The sequence below is a fragment of the Cottoperca gobio genome, chromosome 21 (genome assembly GCF_900634415.1).
Source record: "Cottoperca gobio chromosome 21, fCotGob3.1, whole genome shotgun sequence".
In the NCBI taxonomy this organism is placed as follows: Eukaryota; Metazoa; Chordata; class Actinopteri; order Perciformes; family Bovichtidae; genus Cottoperca; species Cottoperca gobio.
The window spans coordinates 16784278-16808153 of NC_041375.1; the positions used below are offsets into that span (position 1 = coordinate 16784278).

General features: G+C 39.4%; 1 protein-coding gene across 2 annotated transcripts in view; it reads left to right on the plus strand.

Moving 5' to 3' along the window:
• Positions 1–23876, plus strand: part of LOC115026771 (glypican-6-like) — an 88323-nt gene that overhangs the window by 52063 nt on the left and 12384 nt on the right. For both annotated transcript variants that reach the window (XM_029459730.1, XM_029459729.1), the window contains 2 exons: positions 9506–9636; positions 10276–10419. In XM_029459730.1, the coding sequence (XP_029315590.1) occupies positions 9506–9636; positions 10276–10419 (275 nt within the window). The remainder of the gene's footprint in view (positions 1–9505; positions 9637–10275; positions 10420–23876) is intronic.

Consider the following 23876-nt stretch of genomic DNA (forward strand, 5'->3'; position numbering starts at 1 on the left):
CAGCTGATTTCACAGATTGCAACAGCTGTTCATGGACATTTATCGATGTGACGATGTTCACAGTGGATATCTTTTTACCAGAAACGAACGTGTGGACATCTGGCAATGGCTTATGAGAGTCTTTTTCAAAATATTGCTGAAAAGAGGATATTCATGAGGCTTTATAGGTAAGTGTGCTCAAACTTATGATTTTGAGTGTACTTGCTAGTTTGAGGAGCTGATTGTACCGCTGTTGTGATTTTCATCAATATTAAAATAGATGAGATTCTAAGCTTTCCAAAAATATATATATATTTTTTTTTTCAGAATTAAACAATGTACATGTACAGGCGCAATAAAACTCCTCCACCTCTTAAGGTTTTAAATGGTCAATCTAAGACTACTGAATTATTACGAGGACTTAAATCCAATTAGATTTTCCAACTTTAAGATTATCCTGTTTACTTTATTATTTAGTTTCTGCAGTGGAAACTGTGCCGTTCATCAACACATATGCAGTGTTGCTTTGTTTTTATCCTGCCTAGTTTTTTTGGGAATAAACAAAAACATGAAATCAATGCAAACCGTTTTCAGAGTCAAGCTCTCACGAAGTATAGAGTAGAGTGAATGTCTGAAAAATCAAGACAAATTCCCTCGCCACAAGTTTGAAATGTTGCTTGACAAGATTATTGATCTTGCAAAAGAATATAATTACATTTGATCACCCTTAAATAATATATATTTTTAGAATTGCCCTTTTTTTGCACTATTTGGAATTTAGAATCCATTAAGTTAACTGCATGCTTCAAGCTGTAAGACAACTAATACCGTGAAAACTGAGGGCTGAGGAAATTACATTTTATAGCTTACACACACACACACACACACACACACACACACACACACACACACACACACACACACACACACACACACAGGAGTTATTCCTGGCCTACTTTGGCCCAGCCCATGCCACCCTTTTTACGCCATTTGTCTAAAGACAAACAAATATTGTGAAACATATTGTGCTCCTTCACAACGCAGTGCTGGTTGAGCATTGTGCTCTCACTTCGGTTTTATGTGCGAAGGCATCTGTAACTGTCACGGGGAGTGTAAGAACCCAAATGCAACACACAGGAAACCAGGAATTGTAGATACACAGGTTTATTTACCGGAACAGGCAGGTACAGGAAATCCCAGGACACATGCAGAGACCTAATGCAAAATGATAATTTCACACAGCAGAGGGTCTTACTCAGACATAAGTAACCCAGGTTCAGAGATGAGGAAACCGAGCTCCAGGTCAGGGACAAAAGGCTGGTGGGTTTTCCGGGGATTTGACGAGGCGGGTAGTTCGGAGACAGGCAGGGTCGGTAACAGGAAATCAGTCCGGGGGTAATCGCTGGAAAGTCTGACATGAGTAGAGAACAATCTGGCACTGAACGCTCAATATCTTCAAAAGTAAGCTAAAAACATATCTCTTTACTTTTAATGGTGATATTTTATATATTTTTATCTTAGCCACTGTAAACTAATTTAAATAATTTCATAAATTTTTAAGCTTGGTTTTCCTGAAGGAGGATCATTTAGTGTTGAGGAAGTAAGAAAGTTAAAAGTAAGGTTGAGAGAGCAAGAGGAAAAAGTAATGTCAAAGGGAAAGATTAAATCTGAAGCGTTGAAAACAATGGAAAGACAGTTTATGTTATGGGAGAAGGAAGCAGAGAACAGGGATAGGAAGAAAGTATGTGGATTATTTGCAAAGACAAATATAGATGTAAGTACAGACAAAGGGATTATGAAAATGTCAAAGAATGTGTAAAGGCTGCTATTTTATCTGCTATTTTTATACAATTTTAATTCTGCTATTTTATACTATTTTAATTCGGCTAAATTTACAATGGTACTTCAGACTCATTTACATCATCACTGTGATTATTGTACTGTAAATGCTCTTTTGCTGTCCTTGTACTAATTGTTATGTTTTTGCTGTGAAGCACTTTGGGCTGCAATTCTTGTATGAAAGGTGCTATACAAATAAAGCTTATTATTATTATTATTATTATTATTATTATTATTATTATTATTATTATTATTATTACTGAGTGAGTGACTGGGAGAGGCTTAATTAAGGGCTTGATTAATTGGCAACAGCCTGATCCCAAGGTGAGGTGATGAGGTGGGAGTGGCTGGCTGGTGAGGTGAGAAGGAGGCGGGGTGTGGAAAAGTAATGGGCTGAGGTACGAAGTACTGGAGCAGACTGTGACAGTAACACATTCATTTCCATTTTTTTTTATAGTTCTTTGCTTGTCTAATCACTCACAGTTACATGAAGATCTGGTTGAGTGGATATAATTACAGACTCACTTCCCACCTGTACAATTGCACATTTGCAGAAAGAGAAATGTTGCGAAGAGAGAGAGAAATGATTCTCTCTGGTGTATTTATGAGCAGCGAGGCCTAACATTGTCTTTGCTCGGAGCTGCTCTATTTTCTCTGTTGTTTAGCCTGTCAAAATCACATCAGAGTTGTGCGGTGGTGATGTGCCCTGGAACATGTGGAGTGAAAACGAGGATAGTGACTGGGGGGAAGGACTTCTTTAACATATTTGTGGGCAAAGTATTTGAAACACTCCTGTCAGCATCCATAGACTATAATTCCATTACGTCGCCAACCCCATTAGTAACACAATCTGCTTGTGAAGGGCTCATTATTGGATTATGCTGCTTAGTTTCATTAGCAGTGCAGTACAGTGTCAGTGCTGCTCCAGTAAATGGCTTTTACACGAGTTGCCTCGCCTACTATTCAGTGTGCTGTGTAGGGGTGACACCGAATAGTCAACTATTTCAACAAATTGCTTAGTTTCTCCTAATAAATCATACAAAAACTGCCTTATTTGGTATGAATATCAGTCTATTAATAATACTGATAGTGACATTTTGACACAAAGTACGGCTGAGGCTGATGGGAATGTCATTAGATCTGCAGGTGAGTATTGGGAAAATAGAAATTTGACCTGACGATGGCTCTAGATGAAAAGTCAAGATATCCCCCTCAGTTTTTACAAATCCTCATTAGGGACAAATGGATGTCTGGGCCAAATCCAAATGGCAATCCATCCAATAGTTGTTAAAATAGCCTACATCACTCCAAAAAAATATGACTGTCTGTAATCTAAGTAGTCGTAAATTTAGAGATATTTCCCTGGCAAAGGGGAAAAGTGGACCTGCTGGTGGTGCTATAAGGGAATATGGGGAATTACCAATATCTGTAGGAGGCATTCTCTTGGGAACATGAATGTCTGTACAAAGTTTCATGGCAATCCATTTGAGATATTTTAGTCTGGACCAAAGTGGTTGACTGACCGAGAGACCAGCATTGTCACTATATATATATATACAGGTGTTTAAGCAACTAGAAATACCTTAATAGATTGCATGTACATTGATAAGCTCCATTCTGTGAGCTCCATCAAAGTGTGACGAAAAGCTCTTGTTGTGTATGTGCTGTTTCTATATAGTCACGACATGCTCTTAGTATTCCAAATCTGCATACCTAAATAGGGACACAAGGTGCATGCATCCATAAAGTAATCCCCCGCAGATAAACAAGGCCGTGGCCGTAACAATCAGCAGAAGATACTTCTGATATTAAGTATGTTGTCCTTTTCTGTGAGTGCCCTTAACAAGTCACTTGAGGTTGAAACAGAGGACAAGCATCACCATCAGCTTGTCTGTAGCCGTGGAGAAATTCAGCTTCTATTGTGTATGATGTGTATGAAGAAGAAATTATCATTTTGAAAAAAGCTTTTAAGGTTTGGTAAGAAAACATTATTCTCGATTATTTATTGCTATTAATAAATTATACAAATAAATAAATTAACATGAGTGTGTGAGCACATGTGTGTTTGTTCAATGACTTTCTTGATCAGGACAAAGTGTAACCAAGGAGCAGCCTTTTCTTTTTGCTATCCATTTTTATACCATTTCATATAGCACCATTAGTTGGTTGACTGAACCACAGATGAGCTATGCTTTACAGAATCCAAATTACAATAGAGCCATTTTTCATTCTGTGAAGCTCTTCACAGGCAAAGAGCCATAGATGGGCCTGTTCACTTTCCTTATTTGTCCTTGTCTGCTGGAGGTTGCCGCTGGCTGACATAGCCTGAATTTAAGTGGACATCAATCTCGATAAAGAGGCCCAGAGTAATATTACCTCCTCAGATTTTCTTTAGCTGTTTAGCAAGACGGCACAAATAAGCATGTTTCAGATCTCAAACTGAAACATTAGCCTTTTGATATGAAACACAATTTGCAGATCACACTGTGGTTTCACAGCATGGTGTCTGTTGTTTTTAAAACCCTCAGCTCAGAATAGGACAAGACGCGTCTATTTGCATGGCTGTGTCACGATGATAAAAAGATTTCCTCCGGCTGGCCAGTGGCCTATCTCAGTCCTGCAAGAGTGATGCAGGGAACATTTGGCTCAGAGTGGCAGCAATGCCACAGTGGACTGGACTTTATGCACTCCTTATAAATGATGGTCATTAATTCTCCATGTAGGTAGAGTTTGGCTCAACCCAATCAGCACCACTTCATTTCATTTTCATTCTCTCGCTTTCTTCTTTCTCTCTCCCTCTGTTCCTGTCACTCCCTGTCTGTTCTGCCTCAGTTATGTATGAAGACAAAGTTCCTGGCTCCCTCTGTTTGTCAAGCCCATCTGATAAGTTGCAGATAAGTCACCATGGTTTCCATCGTCTTTGATGCTAGAGGCACTCTTCTCTTCTCCTATTATGAAATATGAGCTGTTCCCAGTTGGCTCTTGTGACCTAAATTTTCAGTATTTGCACTTGACAGTTTTTAGGCTTACGCTTAAATTGAGATTTGATGTGTGTGTTTGTTATCAAGTTAGCAGACACACCTGAGGCACTTGAATGAATTTACATCATAATCAGATTAAGCAGAAAGCTATATAGCAATGCCGAATTCAAAGAAAGCATTCTGCCTAAATTGCAGTTCAGTGTCAAGAAGCACGTCACAGCTGATCAGCATCAATGATAACGAGCAGTAGCAAAGCCACATTTTGTTGGTTAGATTTTTCTGCTGGACATCTACACTTAGAAAATATGGTTGCACAGTGGTGGGATTGAAGTGTTACTTCAGAAAACCATTTGGCACTAACAAGCATCACAGGCTATTATAATTGTCTATGTTAACAATCAGAAGAGCTCTTCAAAGGCTCAGACTTCGACATTATTGGAAGCGAAATCGAGCCAGAGCTTGGCTAATGTTTCTCTGCGCTTTTCCTCTGCCATTAGGAATCTCAGGTCCCGCAAGAATGAGAAACTGGACAGGCTGAAAGAAGTGGAGTGCAATTTAAAAAGAAAAATGCTTTTGAAGAGTATTTGTCTTTTCTTTTTTTTTTTCAATTATTTTCCATTGTTTTTATGGTTTTCACACATGGTCTGGTCTGTTCTCTGGAGTATTATAGGTGCCTTGACAGCTTGGGAATACATTATACCATTCTCTTATGCTGGGTGGGGTGATGGGATCAACAAGCCAAAATAAATATGCAAGATATTTTCCAAAAAAAACAAATCTCTGATTGCTGCACTGTACACTACACACTGTTGAGGCAGTTGTGAGCATGTACAAGGCCGTTGTTTCCGTAGTCTCCAAATGATAGGATGACCTTATTTAGTAAAGAGGTAATTGCAGAGTCATTACGACGGCCTGCTGCTGAGGTCTTGTGCCGGGAGGTCTATGGATAAAGAAACATCTCCTGGCAGACTCCTTAAGTACTGTCTCCAGATCTGGGACTCACTCAGTTATGAGTTGCGGTTTAGTGATGCCCAACCCAATCTGGCACGCCATTCAAATGCAGAACTGCCATTACTGAGACTTTGGCAGATTAGTATAAACCCTGTGGGCTTGAGAGCACTTTAGTACTGTTTCTGTTTCATGGCAATATCAATTAACAAAGTTAACCGCTGAAGAGCAACAGCTTATGAAAATGATTTAGGATTGGCATCGGTTCCCCTGTTCAATAAATTAAATCTGTTAACTAGTTACAGCTTATCCAATGTATTTCACAACTTGATTTTAATAAACTCTGATGTTCATTCATATCCAACCAGACAAGCAAAGGATATTCATCTTCCCTATTATTACATAACTCTTGTACAATATGCCATAACATACAGGACCATCACTTTGGAACATCCGCCCCCTCACTGTCACTCTATAGGTTTAATATGAAAAAACACCTGTACCACAGTTAATGTGATCTGTAGCCTATGTGTGTTTAGAGTATGTGTGTAACTTTGTATGAGTCTGGATTCGTAAAGATCAAGAGATTGTTTTTTTATGTGCCCTAACTCATGTACATTTAAAACTACACGCTATTAAGATGATACATCCACCACATTTTATTTAAACATTTTTAATGTAGGCCTACAACACTAAGGCCATATGGTCAAATTTAAATAATTTATTTAAAATATAACAAAGAAATAAGCAGAAGGATTTTCCTGTTCTGTTGTTTCTCTATCATCGACGTGGTGTCTCAGATGGTGACAGCTTCAGGCTAATACGCTGTGTTGTCTTTGAGCTGCAGGCTGTCTTTGTGTTGTTGTTCTTTTTTCTTTGGGCACGTGCAAGTAGGTGGGGGTTTCACCCAATTTATAGTGAGCTTGGGGGTTACTGATAATAAATCCATCATAAAATGTGTGTGTGTGTGTTGGCTCCTTCGCCCCCCTTGCTTGGACCACAGCCATCTTTAAACTCAACCTTCTCTTTGATGTCAACTACTGTAGGTTTTGTGACTGCATCTTGCAGAGTAGCGACGCTATCAGAGTCAGATAATCTGTCCACAGACACACAGACAGAGAGACAGAAATAGTATAGTAGGAAAATATAATAGTAGTACCCGCTACAGTAGTTGTCTCCAGGAGCACATTTTTCCATGATGACACACACACACACACACGCACACACACACACACACACACACACACACAGACTCACAAGGTGAAAACAATACTAGCGTCGCGGCTGGTAACTAAAGGCCCTGTCACACATATCCGTATGACAGAAACTTATGCCGGCACATACAAAATATCGGCAATAGGTTGATATAAATGAAGGGTATGTTGTGATGGTTTGAAGGACGCAGACGTTACGGCGAACACGCCAGACTACACACAGTTCCCTATGGCAGAAACATGCCGGCGTATATGAAAATGAGCTCAAAATGTGTCAGAGTCCAAATATGTCCAACTTTTCCACAGCGGTGTTGTAGCTGACGTATACATAACGAATACATAACAAATTATTATACGTATGTCAAACATTGATAGCGTATCACTTACTCATACAAAACGTATCAGAGCGTCTGGACAACGGAGCTGGAAAAGTGCCATCTGGTTCACGTCATGCTGATGCTGGAGAACGGCTAACATGCTGAACGCTAGCTGTACTGTAGAAACACGTTTAATAAGTTACTCCGTCGTCAGGCATCATCTTAACATAGGGTAGGAACAGGTTATCCACTCGTTATCAATACATTGGCTGTAGGGTTCACCGTCAGCCGACGTAGCCTATATCTAACGTTCCTCTAACGTATTCACGTACGTATTCACATAGGTATTCACGTAGGTAAGTATTCACGTACGTATTCACGTATGTCTAACGTAACGTAACGTCTGCATATCTTATGAAGCACACGTCGGGTACGTCCGGTAATTTTGAACATGCTCAAAACATCAGCGTTCAACAACGCACCCCAGCGTAACACAGTGAGCTCTTAAAGAATACTACTTATACCTTACCTTATATCTACATACACCAGCGTGTTGCCGATATTTTGTATATGCCATATTTGTGTATACGTTATGCATTCGTTGGGCATTCGTCTGATACATTTTGTATAAGTAAGTGATGCGCTATCAATAGGTTAGACATGTGTATCTGTATGTTCACTTTTCTGATCCGATGAAAAGTTGGACGTATTTGGACTCTGACAAATATTCGTATGCGCCGGCATAAGTTTCTGTCATACGGATATGTATGACAGGGCCTTAATATGTTGCCTCACTACTTTGAGCTACTGTGAAATCTTCACCATCTTACAGCTGTAAATATTATTATTTATTTTTATTATTTTATTATTTTATTTATTTTATTATTATTATATTATTTATTTGTTGTTAATCGAAAGTGATGAAATCAATTAGAGTCTGTGAGGATGCTAATGGTAAGTGTCTCATGTCCACACAAGGACATTAATGAGCCATTGACCTTATATTCATTCATTGCCCGCAGCCGATGTAAATAGATGCTTGGCTTTCAAAACTTTTATTAAATCAATGGCTCATCAGCGCTATTTGTTGCATGCAGCATAACAACCTTTTGTTGACTTGATTGAGTTGATCTATATAAAAATGTAATTTGCCCCAAGAAGCATTCATGCTTCATAAATGTGTGTTGGTGGACTGTGATAAGGAGATGGAGATCATTGACAATACTGTGTCGTAATCAGAAAGCAAGACACAATAGTTTGCTGTTTGAAATCATGACCTTTGGTAAAACAATGCCCAAGAAGCTCAGGATTATTTTCATGATTGAGTTTTTTCCAGTGTATTAATTATGTAGTATTTTAAAAGTCAGTAAGTAGTGAACAACGGCCATGGCAATTCCCCAGAGAGCAAAGTGATGTCTTCAAGTAGCCTGTTTTATCCAACTTAAGTTTACCAGCAAATCCTCACATTTGAGAATTATTAAAATAGTTGTCAATAAATCTTTTTTTGTTCAACTAATATTTTTTTATACTGATTAGTTAGGCATAGCATTTTAGCATTTATCAAAATTCTAATAAATAAAGGTGTGATATGGAAATTAAAACAGTAAGCGTTGTCCGTGGAGTCGACCTGCTGTTTTGTATTTTGCTGTTCAAGTTGACAGAGCCTGACACAACGTGAGAAATCAGAAACAAATGAACATTCACAGCAGTTTGACAACTTATGCATTGCATTTTTGGAAAGCACGTAAAGCACAAGCAAATATAGAAAACCCATTATAACTAAATGCAAGCAATTACTAGCAGATACAGAAAATACATGCAAATACAGAAACACTGTACGTGCACACGACTGAACTGAGCTGCAACACAAATGTATTCTAGGACGTGTGGGCAATCTTCTTTTTGCTTCTGTTTTATAATTGTGTTTTCCACATTGTCAGTGAACTTCGTGAAATGTGTTATCAAACTTGTGAATATGTTTAATACTGCTGCAACACAGGATTGTGTCACTTAAGTATGTGAACGAGATCCCATAATGCATCTTGTCTTGAGTTTAAAGATCTTTGACGGTAATTGCTATATTGAAAGTTATTTTTGTATCTGAGGGCTTGACCACTTAGATACCAGTGAGACGTGTTTCTTCAACTGAATGTCTGTTTTCATCTCTGCTCTCCTCACGCCCTCACACACGCCTCCTTTTTTCTTTTTTTTACCACTTTTATGACAGATGCCTTGCTGCTGGTGGCACAGAGGCTGGAGGGACCTTTCAACATTGAATCTGTCATGGAGCCTATTGATGTCAAGATTTCAGAGGCCATCATGAATATGCAAGATAACAGTGCCCAGGTCTCCTACAGGGTATGTCAATTAGGTTTATTCCCCAGAGAACCAAAGTACCACCTCAGACCGGCTGATGAAGTCCAACTTGAAGCAAAACTAAGCTTTCTTTGAGTCATACTGGGCTGTGTCTAAGGTGTGTAGTACAACATGTTCTAATTATGTCCAAGTTTAGGTCTTGTATTATATGTTTCAATTTGGCCAGATAATCTTAGTTCAACTAACAGTAGTTAATGTGTTTCCTGTGTTTTACTGCATTTTTCTTTGCCCACAAAATTGTAGTCAGAAAGAAAGAAAATGTAGGTGGTTGTGAATATTTTTTTCTGCCTACACAGTTTTGGATGCCTGTTCTCATTCGAAGCTAAATGCTCTGTTGGATTTTCCCATGCAACAGATGCAGTTTTGTTTATGTGTATGTGGTATTTTCCCCAAAAGCCCGTAAAAAAGTTAACTATCATCTTAAATAGCATTGGTGGAAAAAAAACCTAGTTGAATGACATATCAACGTGGTTACCTCAACTTGATGAAGAGCACTATCACGCTGGTAATGTGGTGAATGCTTCATAAGACCTTAACAAAACTGCATGTTTTGCCTATTTTCCGCTTCCCAAGTAATTTAAACCCCTGACAAGTGGGTGCCCATGTTTTTTGTAATTGCAGGTTTTTCAAGGCTGTGGCCAGCCAAAACCCGCAGGAATGAGTAGGTCTACCCGTGGTGTTTCGGATGTGTTCAACGCTCGCTTCAGGCCGTACAGCCCAGAGGAGCGCCCTACCACTGCAGCTGGCACAAGCCTAGACAGACTGGTAAGAAGACAGAGTCCATGCTGCTGTTTTCAGACGAGACACTGCTTCAGCGTAAACATAATTTGTCTTTCTGACTTGACACTGTTGATTAAAGCCGTTGATTTGCCGTTGTAAGCCCCCTGGAGCCGGAAATTAATTATTTGTACTTGTCCTCCATTCAGGCCCTTCTATCGATTTGTGTTTGTTAACGAATCAACAGCTCTACCCCAAGAGGGAAGTGGAAGGTGTGGTGTGGTGCGCTGCGTTCAGTGTCCCTTCTCATCTCTGTGTACTTGGCAAACAGAAAAGAAAGGGATGAAAGAAGAGATGGATAGATTTTGTTGAGGCTGACCATATCAATTGTTTGCTGTAAAGCACACCTTTATTTTCTATCAGATTAGCTGTATGTTTGTTGGATTGGATCTTGATACATGGATTTCCATCTCAAACAACCTTGAAACCTAAAATGCTGCATCAGGGTAAAGGTTAACACAGAGCTGACAGACCAATTCAGCTGAGAGACAGTTCTCATCATGGATTAGCGCCACAGTGCCCTTCCTTTCTCTCCTCCAGCCCCTTTCAAAGTAAAGTGTTTAGAGTTACTTTTATCCGAAACCCCAAAACATTTTTTTGCATTATTGACCTTTGAATGTAGCGAATTTATTAATTCAGTTTAGCAGAAAAGCAGTCTCGCCCACAGTGTTTAAAACATGCTAAATCAAGCTTTGTGTCAGGTTAATAATGGGATTTTTCAGTTAATGAATACATAATTTGAAAAGCAGCAATTTCTTTTTTGTTTTGCCATCTGGCTCTTGGAATCCCACAACAATAAATGAATTATTTGTTTTATTCAATGTTAATTATGCATAATCTAATTCATTCTCCACACACTTTTGATGTCTCATGTACAGCAGTTGCCTTTTAAGCGTTGTATGTCCGTCAATGAGTTCTTCCACCTACACTGTATTAATTAAGACTTTCTGTTTCCCTGCTTTTATGCTGCAAACCAGAGGATTGTTTGGAATGCGATGCAACACAGTGTAAGGTTCAACATTTTATACTCATTTCCGTTGTTCTTCTGCTGGGATTATTGTAATGTTTTAATATTGTGTGGTTGGGGATACACAGCAATGTGTTCTAAGCATTAGAGCTTACAGCAAACAAGCACCATGACCTGTTAATCTCAGTGGTATGCGACACTAAATGTCAGTCATCGTCTCATTTCCATCTCACATAGGAGTCAGTGTCACCCAGTCTCATGGAATCTGCTGTTAATGAGCAGTTTGTTACTTAATTTATGAGGGGATCTACTGCAGGAACTATTCAGACCTCGATAAAGGCCACCGTGGTGTATTATAGCATCAAAGTATCAGCTGTTAAACATGGTATTTTACAGTTGAGTTGCTAACACCATAGGGATTGTTGAACACGTGCCACAGTGTCACCAGGATTCCACTCTTGGAGATCCAACGCAAACCTTCGTCATCCACCACATCTATTCTAGACGCATCCCAGTTGAAGACCCTCGTTCTCTTAGCTAATAGAGTGAACTCCTCGAGGAAAGCAACCAATCAGCAGAGGGGAGAGCGGTGAAGAGTTGGTGGCAGAGTGTTGGAACCAGCGTCTGCTGTAATGATAGAGTGAAGTGGGAGCTTCACACTGCTCATGAATAACTGAGCAATTAGCCTGCTTGGAGAATCTCACAAGATGTAGCTCAGCGACGGGAGCTTTTACATATCTAGAACAGTATACCTGAGCAGCACATTCTATTATCAACATCCCTGAGCTCGAGACGCTGATCATAGGGACCACAGGAAGCTGCAAATTGTGACATTTTAGTAATATGCTGTAACCGGGGTTTGATTGGTTCATGGGATGAAAAAGAAAATGCTTGGTTTGTCTTTCACATCCATCATTACAGCCGCAGTCAGGTGTCTGCTGAAAATCAAACCGGGGCGACATTAGCATTAACTTGGAGTCATGATTCAGGCAAATTGACAAATATTCACTCTGCTTTCAGCTCTGTTTTTGTCGTCCACTTATCCCTGAGAAATATCTGGTTCTTAAGCTGCTAAATGATCACGCTAGATGTTAACTTTGTCTCCCTGCGGCATGGCGCTGAAAAGGTAGTTTACTGTGTGTTTATTAAGCTTTTTCATTGAAAACAGTTGCCTGCTGTGTCTGCAAAAGTCATTGCCGATCAGAGCGGTGAGAGTGAACCAAAACAGTAAAGTTGCAGGCCTTAAACCCAAAACAATGAGCTGAAACATCCTATAAAGATCAGTGGTGCAGAATGTTCTAATTCTCTTTGGGTTCATCAGTACTAACCATCTTTTCACATACTGAGTGCTTGTGTTGAATAGCTTTTGATTACAGTAAATGAAGCAGCCACAGTGGCAGAGGATTAGTCTGCTTTTAGTATTCTAAACTAAAGATGATAAAAGTTAAAATCAGACAGTGAAACATAACCTTCACCCTTGTGATGAGTCGTGTTGCGGTAATATTGAACTACTTTTATGGCAGTATATTTTTATGGCAGATTCCTTAGTTAATATTTAATTAGAAAAAATAATAAGAAAGAGCCAAAGCACTCTTCTGGCAAAACGTTAAGATAAAATGTCACTATGAAATAGCCATCTGATTAAAGGCTTTTAAACATTTAACATTCTTTTTTTGTACTTTTATGTTGCCTACCAAAGAGCAACTTCATTAAACTTGCATGAACTTCCGAGTTCTCTGGGCTTTTTTGTTTTTGATAACATTGAATTTCGTCGGTTGAGGTCATATGTTATAGATATCACACACACAGCTGCTGTGAAGTCACTCCTGCAGCTTAACCTCCCGCTGTCAATCAGCTCACAGTATAACATCTAACATGGAGAAGGAGAGCGACGGCACAGCGAGAATACGCAGACAAACTTCATGGCTGCTGAGGAAGCTCGTTCACAGGAGGTAATCTTAAGGAAATGTCTACTTGTACTACTGAACATTAACTAATGGAAGAAGTACCTTTACAGTTTTCAAAAATAAAATAAAATGTTACAGAAGGCGCCGTGCAACATGGGCTACTGAACTAAACATATCCGTTTATTGAACACAGCATGTCCTGCATAATCACCAGTCCTTGAATAAGTGGGACTGTGCCAAAATCATGTTTTGCCATTATATTATGACTCTTGGTCACTTAAGCCACATTATGGTCAAATGAAGCCTGCACCAGAGGGAGAGCTTCACTATGGTTGCATTAGCTTATTAAGAAACGGAGGTGGTGTGTCACTCATATGTATGATTTAAAGTGATGGTGTGCCTGGTGCTACATGTAAACATTTCCTGCTGATTTGACTGAGGCTGCATTTGGATACATGCTATTATTTGTTTGCTAGATACATAAATAAGTGAGTAATGGACGGAATCACATGCATTTCCCATAACTTAGCATTGTATCACTGTGGTTGTTTAAAGTTAACGTGAGACAGACGTGGTCAGTGGGTGGCTTGTATGAAAAGCAATTTATAGCCATTTGTATCTATGATTCCGGTTCTTGCTTCCTTCTTCAGTATATCAACTGCAGTACCCCAATAGGTTGGTAGTATTTTGTAATGGTTTCGACTATTGAACAAAGAGGTGTTTGCTGTTCCTGCTCTGGTGAGAAAGTTTAAGTCACAGTTCTCGATTCTCTGTTCGGATCCAGTGTGAACGAAATACAGAAGTTCAAATGCAGGTTTTGACCAGCTCTTGAAGGCTTTTTACAGAATAATCATAAAAATATGTTAAAGAAAAGTAACCTTCTGTCTGTTCGTGTCTTAATTGACACTTCTCTCTGTTATTTCTTTATGCCTCTATGCCGTACACTCGGAATAGGTGTGAAGGTGTTAATCTCATGTAGCTGCTCCCTCGTGCCATTATTAGTACGACAGCATTTATATCTTTATCTTGCAGCGGGGACATGACATCTTTGTTGTCCCACACACTGTCCATGTTTACATTCTGGCACGAGATAATTACCTGTGACTGTGACAGCCTTGTGAAAGAGGACAATTGTTTAAGGTGCCATTTCATAAGGATTTCTTGTCTGGATATAACCGCTAAGTTTGTGAGTCAAAGAATGTGCAAGGGATGGCAGGGAGAGCCTGCGTTCATTTCTTGTCTTGCCTACAGAGAAGCCTGGAGGAGCGGGCCCACCTCCAGCTCAATGAGCCATGACTGTTTAATTGCCTGACATTCTGTCAGAGCACACGCCCTCAAAGCTCTTAGAGAAATGGAGATTTGAAAGTCCAAAGAGGGGATAAAGGCACAACAGACTGTCATTATAGATAAGAGGTGGAGCTTTTAATTTGACATTTGTAACAAGTTTGGTGCAGTTCAATTTAGTGTAGTTTTATTGGTGCTTTTTGTCTCCCTTATGTTATACACGGTTCGCATTTTATCAGCATGGTACTATAAATAATAGCAAGACACAAACAACACTAGACTGTAGAACGAGCTCGTAGGGAAAAATGTTTGTCATTAATGATCCTTTGATCCTCAACTTTATGTCTGTCAATAGCATTGTACCCTCTTTTTACATGGCTTTCAGGGGATACTTCTTGGAAGTCAATCAGATGTAACATTTTCTTTTTACAAGGTTATTCATGTACACTCTTCCCTGATTATTAATAAATGAAACCCAAGTCATCAATTAGCAGCTCCAACATCCTTGATGTATTCAGAAAGCTGTATTCATTAACGCTCGGTCAGTTGATGTGTATGTGTATGTCTAAGACTTGTTATGTTTTACTGAATTTCACTGAAAAATACCTGGAAGTTTTAAAAGGATCAGTTTTACACCACTTTCTTTTTTTTTGTTTTTCTGTTGCAAGAAGTAAACTTTGGAAGCCCTAAGAGGCAAGGTGAACATTTAACATTTTTTTGCGGGGGGAAAAGCTTAAATGTATCTCATAAGTAGGAGATTTTTTTGGACTAAATTAATGAAAGAAAGAAAAGGTTAATGTACATCCCGGTCAGAAAACAACCACAACAATGCAGCGCACAAACCCGTGGAAGAGGTTAGTTTTATGGAGGAATATTATTTTGAGATTTGCATTAAACATAAAGACATTAAGATATCAGTGCTTGCCACGGTTTTCACATAAGTGAGAGACATTAAGCCCTGCGTTACTTCTGCAGATCAAGGGACAGATCTCGCCTTCCGTTAGAGGCTGTGTAGCGACTCAAGTTCAGCCAGTGCAAACCCCAGCGCTGGGGTCTGATCCCGGCTGCTCTAGTTGTCACATTCGCAAAATGCATGCATTGCACGCTCCGTTAAATAATTTGCACCCTCAGTTGAAATTTGATTAGTGATGTCAAGCGCAAGGTGGTAGGTCTTAGGCTCGCTGACTGAGTGGGCGTCTCCATGCGCAACCTCTATTTCGGTTCATGTATGTGCAGCCACGCAACTTACAAAACGGCTGGGTGAATGTGAATGTAGATCATTGTGTATGGGGATTATGAAATACTGAGCCAGTCCGGTACTTGTCTCGTAGCTCTGGAACGACTGTGCCAATCACAGTCAAACGTCATAACGACAGCTCAGCAGATGGAAAGCATTACATCAGGAAATGTTTACATGGTTCAGAGCGTCATAACTTCAACACGCACAACAAATCACCCGAAGACAGACGGACTGGGATTTTGCATCAGTTACTAGGCCTATAGTAGCGATATGAAGAAAAAAAAGGAAATTGATTTGGTGAAAGCGTTTATGTGAAATACACACCAACCCCGCATTTGAAAGCCCGTTTGTGAATAGCAATTTTATTTGTCAAATGGAAATATGCCTCCATCAGCCATCTGACCGTGGCTCACCAACTCACCTTTACTTACTCTAAACAAGCTATCAGTGCCTTCAAGTGGAGAACAGTTTTCTCTTAGTTAGTTCAGTGACTTCCAGCCCTGTCCATGGTGCTGAATCGGCGGGGTTTTGCCTTTGAATAGCCTATCTTTCTGGCATTACACCAAACAACATTTGAAGCGGTTTTACTGTTACTTGACTTGCTGCGCTCCGTCATCCGGGACATTAGATGTAGGCTGATCAAAAAATTAATTTCACCTTGCCTCTTAGGGCTTTTGTAGAATGTATTCTCAGCTAAACAAGGTGTTCTTGCAACTCGTATTCTCCAGAAAATGAGGCAATGCAGGATCAAATATGATTGAGGTTCTGATTATCGATTAAGTGTAATAATTGTCTGTTTTATGTCTCCAAATCGGATTTTCATCAACTGCATTTTCTTAAATCCAATTTCCGTCTGTTTCTCAATATTAAAATCTTCTATTTTTGTTTTTCTGTGCACACAAATATCACAACTTCAGTACACTTTAAGAACAAATATTACTGGGACCACCACAGAAAATTGCAGATGGAAATTGAACATACAAAATTCACATTAAAGACACTACCGCTGACGATCCCTGTAACAATATGGCCACAATTTAGCTCATTGACACGGCCCAGCTTTATACTAGGTTTCAACCTAGTCTTTATGATAGTGACCACTAAGCTATTATTGTTAACACATTATAGCTCCTCTTTCATCCGTGCAGATGTAATTCACTTCTGCCATTCTCTGCTCTTCCTCTCCCTGCCTGTCTCCCCCTGTCAAACATTTTTTGTACTCTTGGCAAAAGTAAACACTTTTGGAAACCAAAGTCAACAATAAGCAGTGGCTGTCCAGCCTGCATTCAGGCATACAGCCCAAGGTTAGTCTAAACTTGCCTTGGGCAACTCCTGACTGCTGCTCGAAACCAAAAAAAAACACTTTCCATAATATTTTAAGAAAATAATCTAAATGCAAACTGCTGGTTTTGTGACCCAATGTTTCCAAGATTGGGTCACAAAACAAATAGAAAATACCGTGTTCTCTGATCGGCCAAACGAGTGGTGATTTCATAAATCACGCTCTCACGTGTACAGTACATGTCTTAAACTCAGATTGAAGGTGAGAAGAGTAACTTTCCCTCTTTCAGCAAATGAATATGTAAACAGCCTTCTAGTGTCTGACTCTGCACATGCATCATTCTGCACAGTGAAGGGCAAACATCAACGTGTGCTAAACATATTTTTGAGTCGAGTTCAACTTCATAGAAAATAACCAAAAGCCACCTCTTACTGTGACATTAGATCAAGGACAGTTGTGCATTATATCCTCAGGTCTGCTACATGCCTTATCGTGCCCAATTCAGTAGTTGGTTCAAGTCCGAAAGAGACAATCGCTCCTGTCCAGTTGGCTAGCCTTTACAGTAAAAGAAAAGGTGGCAGCATGGTGGATCAATGCTTAGAATTGCTGCTTTACAGCAACAAAGTTTTGCTCTTAAGTCTTGGTTTTTCTCCATGCTTTTTTTTTCTTCTATTGGCACTCCATGCCAACCATGCAGGGCAATATACTGCTGTTAAGTGTGACTGTGTGATTGCCTGTCTATGTTTGTTAGCATTGTGAGAAACCAGTGATGTGCCCAGAGGTTTTTCCGTTGCTTAAGCTCCAGCCTTCCATGACTGTGATTGGGAATAAGAGCGTGGAGAAGAAATAAAGGTGCAAAAGGGTCGTTTTTCAGCTCAGTGCAAATTTCTATTTATTTTGTGTTGTGTTTAGTAGAAACTGTACTATCCCTTTTTAGCCTCTTCTCACTTTCATGTCGGGATACATTATTCATTCATACACTTGGTACACGGGTTACTTGTAATAGTATAACATTAAGTAAAACTGAATATTCATGCACACAATCTTTCCCTCTCATTCTTCATGTTCAGTAGGAAACAGTGAGTAAAACATCCGCTTGTGGTTTGTGAAGTCAGTTGTCAGGGGGAAAAAGCACAACCGCTCCTTTCCCAAAAATCTTGACCCTGGCATTATATTCCTGCAGTCCAGGAACATGTCAAGCCACTGTGACATTCTTGCTTTTGGATACAGCTTAATGGTAGCAAAGTGGGCCTATCCACAGCTCCTTTCTCTGAGTTGTTGTATCTACTGATTCTTGTTGCAAACCATGCAATTATGTGGATTCCACAGATTCTAACATATCTTGTACTTTTTCTAAGACCGCACAAAAATAAATAGTCTAGAAGTGCATATGTGGCAACATGGTTCAGGTTCAGTCAGGCATTGTTTGACCGTAAATTAAACAATCCACTCGGGTGAGGGCTGGCACTGGAGCGTAACTGTTTGCTCTAATTCCACATGTAACTTTAAATGTAAATCCCCCCTTCAGCAGAAACAGGTTTTTGTCTGACTTCATAAGGATTTAATACTTGGGAAATGTGGAGAACAAACATGAATTGAAATGGTTTGTGGGTTAGTGGCAGGAAATCTCTTTTACTTGTTCCATGCATGATCAGTTCGCTTTTTTTTTAAACATGTGCGGTACACACCAGTCATACTTCTATACTAGCGATTGTCTTTGTGATGTGTTTTAAACATGAAAGACCAAAACTTAAAGAGCTTACCAATCTTGTCAGTTAAACAGCTGTGTTTACTGTTGGGGAAGTGAGAGAGAAAGTAACTTCCTCTGGTCTGATTGATTGTTCTGCATGTTGTATAAAGCTGTGGCATTACACCACATGTAGACACTCTACATTTCACAAAGGCCTGTCTCCTAAAGTCACTGGCATACTGAATCTGCATCTGCATCGTGTGTTCCCACACAGCAGTGATAGTACTGTATGTTCTTTTTCTCTCTCACGATATGCTGAAGCATTATCTACTTATATCTACTGACTCGGTGTCCATTAGCCACATGGTTTTGAAGGGACATTTCACAATGTGGTGTCAGGTTTACTGCTCAGCAACAGTTAGAGAAGCAGGGACACTTAGGTGGAGCTGATGTTGGACGGGGTTGGATGCCAGGAATTGAGGTTGTGGGATTTCCTGGGATTTCTCTCCTCCCGTTTCCTGGGGAAAATACCTGCGGGAATCCTGGGTTTTTAGCATTTAGTGTATTTTTAACAATGATTTGTAACATAGTGGCCGTTCTCAAGATGAGTCCTGAGCTCAACTGGGCTTTATCAGAGCTGTCAGGAAAATCAGCTGAAAATCTGAGGTAGTTTTCTCTCAAAACTAATTGCTCTTCTAGTACCAAATACATAATTGAATATGAAAGAAATGTAGAAAAGAATACACATCGTTATATCATTCATTTTCCATAGTAAAATCTAATTTCATTTATGGCAACAAAAAGTAATTCTGGGAATTCCTTCAATCCTAATGTGGCCGACAGTGAGAGATACCATACTTGTACTTGTTATAGAGTATTTATATCTTGTGGAATTTTTATTTTGACTTGTATTATGTTTTCTTACTGCCATTGTTAGACATTCAGTGAATTCACTATCTGTAATGCACAGGGATGTAGCAGAAAATGGAAAGATGTGGAGAACCGCTGTCAAAAACAGCCCCATTGTATCTTCATTTGAAAAAGAGAAAAAACAGTCAGCTCACATGTCAATCACCAGTTTGAGTCAGTCACTCAGTCAGTACCACTGTTGGCATTGTACTAGACAGCTTCCAGCTGCCAGTGAATGTTATTGTGTAATTGTAAAGCAGGACATTCATTGAAAATAGCTAAAGGTTTTGAAAAAGGCCAGTTTGTGCAGGTGTGTAACCATGCGCATAAGACTCTTTTCTTGCACACTAAAAGGTGCATAGTTGTTCAGTCAAGACTTCACACTTTGCTTTGAATGGACCTCTGGGATCTAAAACCCATTTACAGTGACCGGTAACCACAAATGACCACCATCGTAGATGAATTACAGTCAGAACACTTCATGTGTCTGTTCAATAAATGTGCTACACATCATAACATAAAGTGGACAGTTGTGGCCGTGAGCGTGGTTCTCTGATTGCATGATTGAAAAGTCTAACCTTCTGAGAGAGAGAACAGAGCTGTGCGGGTAGATGATTAGAAAGCAGAGCCCTCCCTCATTACACAGCCATCACTTTGTGTCAGGTGGAAGGGCATAATTAAATAGTGTGTCTGATGAACACGCAAGGTGGCGTATCCCAAAGCAACATATCTCAATCAGAGAACTGCATAGGGCTACAGCCATACAGTACAACAAAGCTTTATGACCATGGTCCTGTCGTGAGATAAAGACATCAAACATGCTTTAGTAAGCCAAAAGGTGCAACAACCATAGAATACTAATCATCCACAGTTTACTGTTGTCATTCATAAGGCAACACAAGTAAATCACAAGTCACCTGTATAAAAAATCATCATGTTGATTTATTCTATGAGACAAATCCAGACATTTTTAATGCATGAATGTGTCTGAAGGGTGACACGATAGGAAAGCAATTGTAAAACCATTTCTAATGCTCATACTTTAAACTTTTTACCATGTCCACAGCCTCATCCAAGGTGGTTAGGGATGAACTTCAAAAGGGAGAACTGGGGTCTTTATCAAAAAGTGAGTTCTGGGCCCATATTTATCAAAGGTCTGTGAAGTACATTTAAGAAAGTTCTTTGGAGCCAGTTAAGGAGAAAATCAGTTCCACAGCGAAAGTGAAAAAAAAACCCACACATTTGTCAAACAACTCAGTCTTACTTACAGAAAATGTGTAGCAGTAACTTTTAGGAGTAACTAAGCAATCACAGGATTGATCACATGTCCGTGAGCCCAGAGAGGAATGGCCAATCAAACACAGGCATTTAACACATAACTGCATCTACGGTTCATTCTTTAGTTTTCTCAGTGGTCTGTTATTCTGCTCTGTGATTTCATTTTTTAAAGCTGATTTTTATCTGTGCGCAATTACCATGTGAAATTCACAAGTAGCCAGTGGAAACAAAAGGAAGCCAGACTGGAGCAGAGACGTCTGCCGCTGAGAGAGTGAGTACATCTGCAAGTACATTTCCATGTTCACTGAAATGCATTGACATTAATTGAACACCCAGATTAGAAGAAATTGTAGGTGTCAGCAAAAAAAAAAATGATTCAACTGGTTCAAAATTAAAATGTAATAACATCCAGAGGTTTGGATTTAAAAGTTGTAATAGATTTGAACGGCATCACATTCAAAGTAAAGCATAGAATGGAAAAGTTTTTAAATAGTGTTTTGGTCAAGCCAGTTGCAAGTACATGTTAAGAAACCACTAACATGGTTTATTAAATAAAAACAAATAGAGAGAGTGGCGTCGAGACTTAATTTAACCATACTGAAAATAACCATTTCATAATAATTTAGCTAAAAACAAATTCCATATACAATCATCATGACAATAATTAGTACAACAATTAGTACGTGTGTATTTTACAATTCACCCTAAAGCAGAATCAGAGGCTAAATCAACCAACCGTTATAATGCCAAGACGACATTCTTTCACAAAAGAAGCTCAGTGATTTTTATTCAAATCATACCATGCATCGTCCCCTCTTTCTCAGCTGGTGTCATAAAGGCTCTGCTACTTTTCATATCTCTCAATACATTAATGAGGCACATTGGCCCCATTACACTCTAGGCTGCCTGCCCCTCTGGGGAACAAGGGCAGCAGGGAGAGAGCAGGCCTGCTGATAGTTGCTCTGTTCTCCACAGAGCATAGCTTCCCTTTAATCATCTCCCTTTTTCAAACTTCTCCTGTCGTGGCCTTGGGCAAATCACAAGCTCACACTGTTTCATCAATATTCTGTCATTTTTTTTCTCACTGTGGAATCATTGTGTGATTAATTTTGCTCACCATGATACAACATTATTGTCAAACTGTAGATACCATGGGACTGAGCAAATGGTTAGAGGCAATATTATTTAAAACGGGCCATAGAGAATGCCCTATTGTTCATTGACGGTACTTAAATATTACATGAGCTTCAACAACATACAGCGATTTGTCCTTTATAAGATAAAAGACCTGATGTGCTGTCTGAAATATGGACACAAATACAGTTGAAGCCAGTTAATGTTGGGCTCTAACAACACCAGTGGATTCGTTTTAACCATTGGTTAACACATGATCACATGTTTTTGTGTAATTCTTGAGTGCTTTTTTTATTTGTATTTAATGTATTTTGGGGGATTATTTCTCAGTAGATTGTAGATCATTTAAACCTGTTCAAATTAGCCTAAAGAGACTAAAGCCGCTAGTGTGTAATTATGCATCTCTTGTAACAACACAGCTTCTACTATTTTTAGAAGCAGCATTATCGTTTTTTCTTTTCTTTTTATCAAGGTACACAGATATTCACCGTCACATTAAATTAAAGGCGTGATGAATTATTTCTCCTACAACAGTAATGAAGACTGTTGAAAGTTGAAAATAAAGTTATGTCTCCAGGGTGTCCCAGAACTGAGCGATTAAATTCAGTGTTCAGCTTTCTTTCATACTGAAGTATGGAATCAAAACTAAATCTGACAACATAGTCAGACAGAATGGCAGCAAATCAAATATATTGTACTCGTGCAATTACATCAACACGCTGTACAGTATTGTTTAAGGCAGCAGTTTTTAAACCTGTGAAGGGCTGTGATAGTGAAGTGATGAAGTGATAAATATTCATTACGTTTGTTTATTGCCTCAATATTATCTGTATCCGTTCATCACTTTCTGTCAGATATACCATTAAAATGCATCTCACAGGATTTCCGCTACACTGTTGAAAACCTGGGCTGCAAAATCAAAACCAATGCAAAATAATGGATACCTTTGAATAACAATAGAATTCCACTTTATCTCAAGTATCCACTCCCAGGAAGCAGCATAATAACAGTATCACAGCGCTGTCACCAGGAGATATAAGAGAGATATACGCGCCGCTGAGGCTTTGTCGAGAAGTCGGTGTTAAATCATGTCGTAGTGTTCTGCTGTGGCAGATTTATGCTAAGACATAATCAGTTGTAATCAAGGGAAACAAGGAGGGCGGCTCCAGCTGAGAGTTGAAAAAAGGGCAATGGCCGACAGAATGATCCTAAAAATGGGTTTTTCATGAACACATGGAGTGTAGCCCGGCAGTAGAGGACAGAAACCCCGGCTGCACTGTCCTATCAAACCATGTTTTAGTTTGCAAGTGCTGTTTTTCGAACCATGATTTGTTTTGGTGTACCATTCCCAACAGCTGGGCGATGTCTTTCTAGTGATTGTCTGTCTAGTTTAATCTATTGTGAAGTCGCAGAGGGGAAACATATTTGCTTTTGCCTTCTGTTGATGGATATTGATTGGATGAAAATAGCCCACACCTATATACACTCTGGCAGTTACCTGCTCTAAGCAACACTGCCAGTCACCTTTGAGGTGAATGTTTCCAGACAAGGACAAAACGAGACCTGACAAAGGGACAACTGCTACTCAAAACATTATCACTGAGGTCATTTACTTGGTAAGCTTTGGGCTGGCCAATATTATTTCTACTCTACCGATTTTTCAATGTGCTAAAAGTGCTTTATAGTCCAGATGGCAGGTCTTGGTTGAGAGAATCTGCTGTTTTTGGATAGACTGGAACCATTGAGGAGTTTAT